The sequence below is a fragment of the Notothenia coriiceps genome, unplaced genomic scaffold, assembly GCF_000735185.1.
Source record: "Notothenia coriiceps isolate Sejong01 unplaced genomic scaffold, NC01 NC01_scaffold00030739, whole genome shotgun sequence".
NCBI lineage: Eukaryota > Metazoa > Chordata > Actinopteri > Perciformes > Nototheniidae > Notothenia > Notothenia coriiceps.
Window position 1 is genome coordinate 1 of NW_011363440.1, and position 3,299 is coordinate 3,299.

Consider the following 3,299-nt stretch of genomic DNA (forward strand, 5'->3'; position numbering starts at 1 on the left):
GGGTCTTATTTCATTACGTGTTGATTTCTATCAACACGTAATGTTGTATCGATGTATATAGAGATGTACTACAGCAAAAGTATTCTCCGTCGGGACTTCCTGCAACAACACCACGCCGTTATCTTGATTCTGATTGGCCAGAAGACATTATCAAAGATGTTCTATTGAGAAGACGATCACTACGTGACAAAAGTTTTCAAAACCGTTTCTGGTCTTCGGTATTTCCAGACAAGTGACTACTGAAATCAATCTTACTAACTGCTGTCTGTGCAATTTACTCGGCGCGAGTTGGCGGACTTTATTTTGCTTACTTTAACATCATTTTTCATGGTGGGGCTAAGCCATTTCTTGGTATGGCTGTAGCCTACCCCAGCCATACCCTGGCGCTGCCACTGGTGGGATGTATGGGACGGGCCATTCTGCGCATGCGTTAAATATTTTAACGCAATTAATTCAAAAAATGAATTACCGCCGTTAACGCGATAATTTTGACAGCATTAATAGATACGCTTACATTGGACAGTATCCAGCAATGTTATCACACATTTACCCTGTATCATAGCTAACCTAATAACAAAAGGCCTGTGATTACATTTACATTTTTTTGAAATAATTAGTGTTGGTTATATTGCAGTTTTATTCGCAAAAATGTAATGTGCAATATTGAACTATTTCTCAATCCAGGTGTTTTACTCAAACACCATTAGTCAAATTATTAATGAAATCCATGCAAAAAATGTAGCTTACAGTTGACATGTATTGGGACATCCCTAGCTTGAATAATAATACAATGATTGACCTGCTTGATTTGACAAGTTATGATCAAATGAGACATACATTTTAAGAACATTTTTTAACTTAAAATCATTGTTTTTATTTGTAACCCTGTCTTTGACTTTGAGACATTTTGTTTCCTGTGATCTTCTAGGTCGTATTATCTCTCTCTGCTGGCATCCCTCTGGTACATTGATAGCTGCTGGCATGATGGACATGATAAAAATCTTTGATGCTGAGTCGGGTCAGTAGATACATTCCATCCGGGAGTTATTAGCATCATATAAGATTCATGTTTGTTAACTTTTTTTGTTTTCTACTGCCACGTCAGGCCGTGCCACACACAGACTGCTGGTGGAGAGAGGAGTCGGAGCATCAAAGAGTAGAGAGGTTGTGGTTTGGAGCATCGCCTTCCTGTCAGATCACACTATCATAAGCGGTGACTCGGCAGGAAAGGTCCAGGTCTGGGATGGACTCACAGGGACTCTGGTCAGAACCCACCTAGTCACCAAGTGGGACGTTCTGGCCCTGTCTTCTTCCCAGGTAAGTGTGCAACCAATAATTAGAACATTCATAAACTCCTGATCTGAGGTAGTGTTATTGCACAGCCCATAGATCCAGTAACGTACAACTGTCCACATAATTCACAGGACGAGAGCAGCGTGGTAGCCGGGACGTCAGAGGGCACGGTGGTCCAGTTTCAGTTCCTCTCCTCTAATGTTGGCCAGCAGGATAAGGAATGGGTCCGAACAAGGACCTTTAAAAACCACTCCCATGATGTGAGGGGGCTCGCTCAAACCGACACAGCTGTGGTTTCTGGAGGTCAGTGCTTTTTTGTTTTGTTTACGCTAATCAACTTGGCAGTGTTATCCAAGGCAAAGTGTATGATATTAAAAGTTATGTCCAATATTATTTTAATGCAAACGCATCATCACATCCTTTCAATTATTTCAGTTTAACCCCATGAGTGCTTCACCCAGAGGAGTTGAACCTCTCCTAACCTCTGCATAATGCCATCAAATCATGAACAAACCAAAACAGAGACTTATCATGTTGGTGCCAGTTCAGATTTTTCAGTATTACTTTATTGTGATCCGCTGATATGAAAGAATATGGTAATGTTTTGTCAGGTATGGACACCCAACTGGTAGTGCGCCCCCTTTTGGACAAGGTGGAGAAGAACACCCAGGAGTCAGCACTGCGCAAAATTGCTTTCCCACATGTAAGTACGGTTCATCTACTTGTTATGTTGCAGCTATATGCTTTAACTGTTGCTAATTGATTATACATTCAATACATGGTAATTACAAGGTTACAAATTAAATCACTTTTTTTTGCAAATTGATTTAATGGCATTATTATTCAGACTGTTATCTCTGACATTTGGAATGTAGCACAGGTGCCTCCAATCATAATATTTAAGATGTGTCTACCCTTTCATTCGGAAAGGCTTTCACCAGGACTCAGAGCTGATATAGCTACATTTGAAAACATTTAGCTATATCAGCTGATGAGGGAAAAATGAATGAAAAAGATTTTAGCATAAATCTGCAATTTAACAAACTGTGAAAAAGAAAGTGAGTATTTTTAGAATGCACTGTATAGCATCTTAAAGGCCAATGTTTCCATGAGGACCTGCTAACCTCTGTGTGTTCCCTGTAGAGAAGCCTGGTTTGTTGTGCAAAGAAAACAGGACTGCTGCTCTTCCAGTTCCCCGATCATTTGGAGCTGTGGAGACTAGGGGAGAGTAATGGACATGGTGAAGGCAACACACACTCACACACAACCAGTTACACATTATAATGTAAGCAGTAAAAGTAGTTGGGGACTGACTGCACAGCTGCAATACTGTAATGATTTGTTATGGTAACAGGAAGTCCTGGTGACAGTCTGCCTGTGAAGAGGAAACCAGAGAAGCTGATCCAGCTGAAGAGGAAGGTGTGTACTAATGTTGTGTATCTAAACCGATCAGCCATAACATTATGACCACTGACAAGGGAAGGGAAGAACATTGATTATCTCGTTACAATGGGACCCGCTTTTTTTTGCGTTTCCACTTTGGGTAGTTCCAGCTAATGGGTACTGTTTCACAGTTTTTCTGGCCCTCCAAAATCCAGGTTCTTTCCGGGCCAACAACCGGACTGAGTATGCTAAACTAGAGAGAGAATCGCTGGCAAGGTGGCTACAACTACAACAAGATGAACATATTTGACCGTGATTTAATTGTAATACACGTTTCAAAACAATGCCGAAGTAACAACTTACTGGTTAGTAAAAACCATGAATTAATGCGTTGACAAGTCTGCAGACAGAAGGCAGGCGAAAAACCTTTTTAAAATGCGTGTTTTCTGAATGGAGATCGGCTAAGCTAACGCAGCTCCGACCGTCCACACTCACAACAACGGCCTATACAGACATAAATAAACCAGCGACTGTATTCGCCATGACACAGACAGTCTGTGGTTTGTACTTGTTTAACTTGTGTCTAGTTTCTGAACAGATATGAGGCTGATGTTGTTTTTCTG

The 3,299-nt window shown here is 41.0% G+C and overlaps 1 protein-coding gene across 1 annotated transcript; it reads left to right on the forward strand.

Annotated features, from left to right (window-relative positions):
* Positions 1 to 902: 902 nt before the first annotated feature.
* On the forward strand, positions 903 to 2,775 carry LOC104959685 (cirhin-like; the record flags this gene model as incomplete). Its single annotated transcript, XM_010787588.1, has 6 exons — positions 903 to 1,018; positions 1,106 to 1,317; positions 1,425 to 1,596; positions 1,905 to 1,996; positions 2,437 to 2,533; positions 2,648 to 2,775. Coding segments are annotated over 6 exons (802 nt in total), but the record flags the coding sequence as incomplete, so codon positions are not given.
* Positions 2,776 to 3,299: the final 524 nt, after the last annotated feature.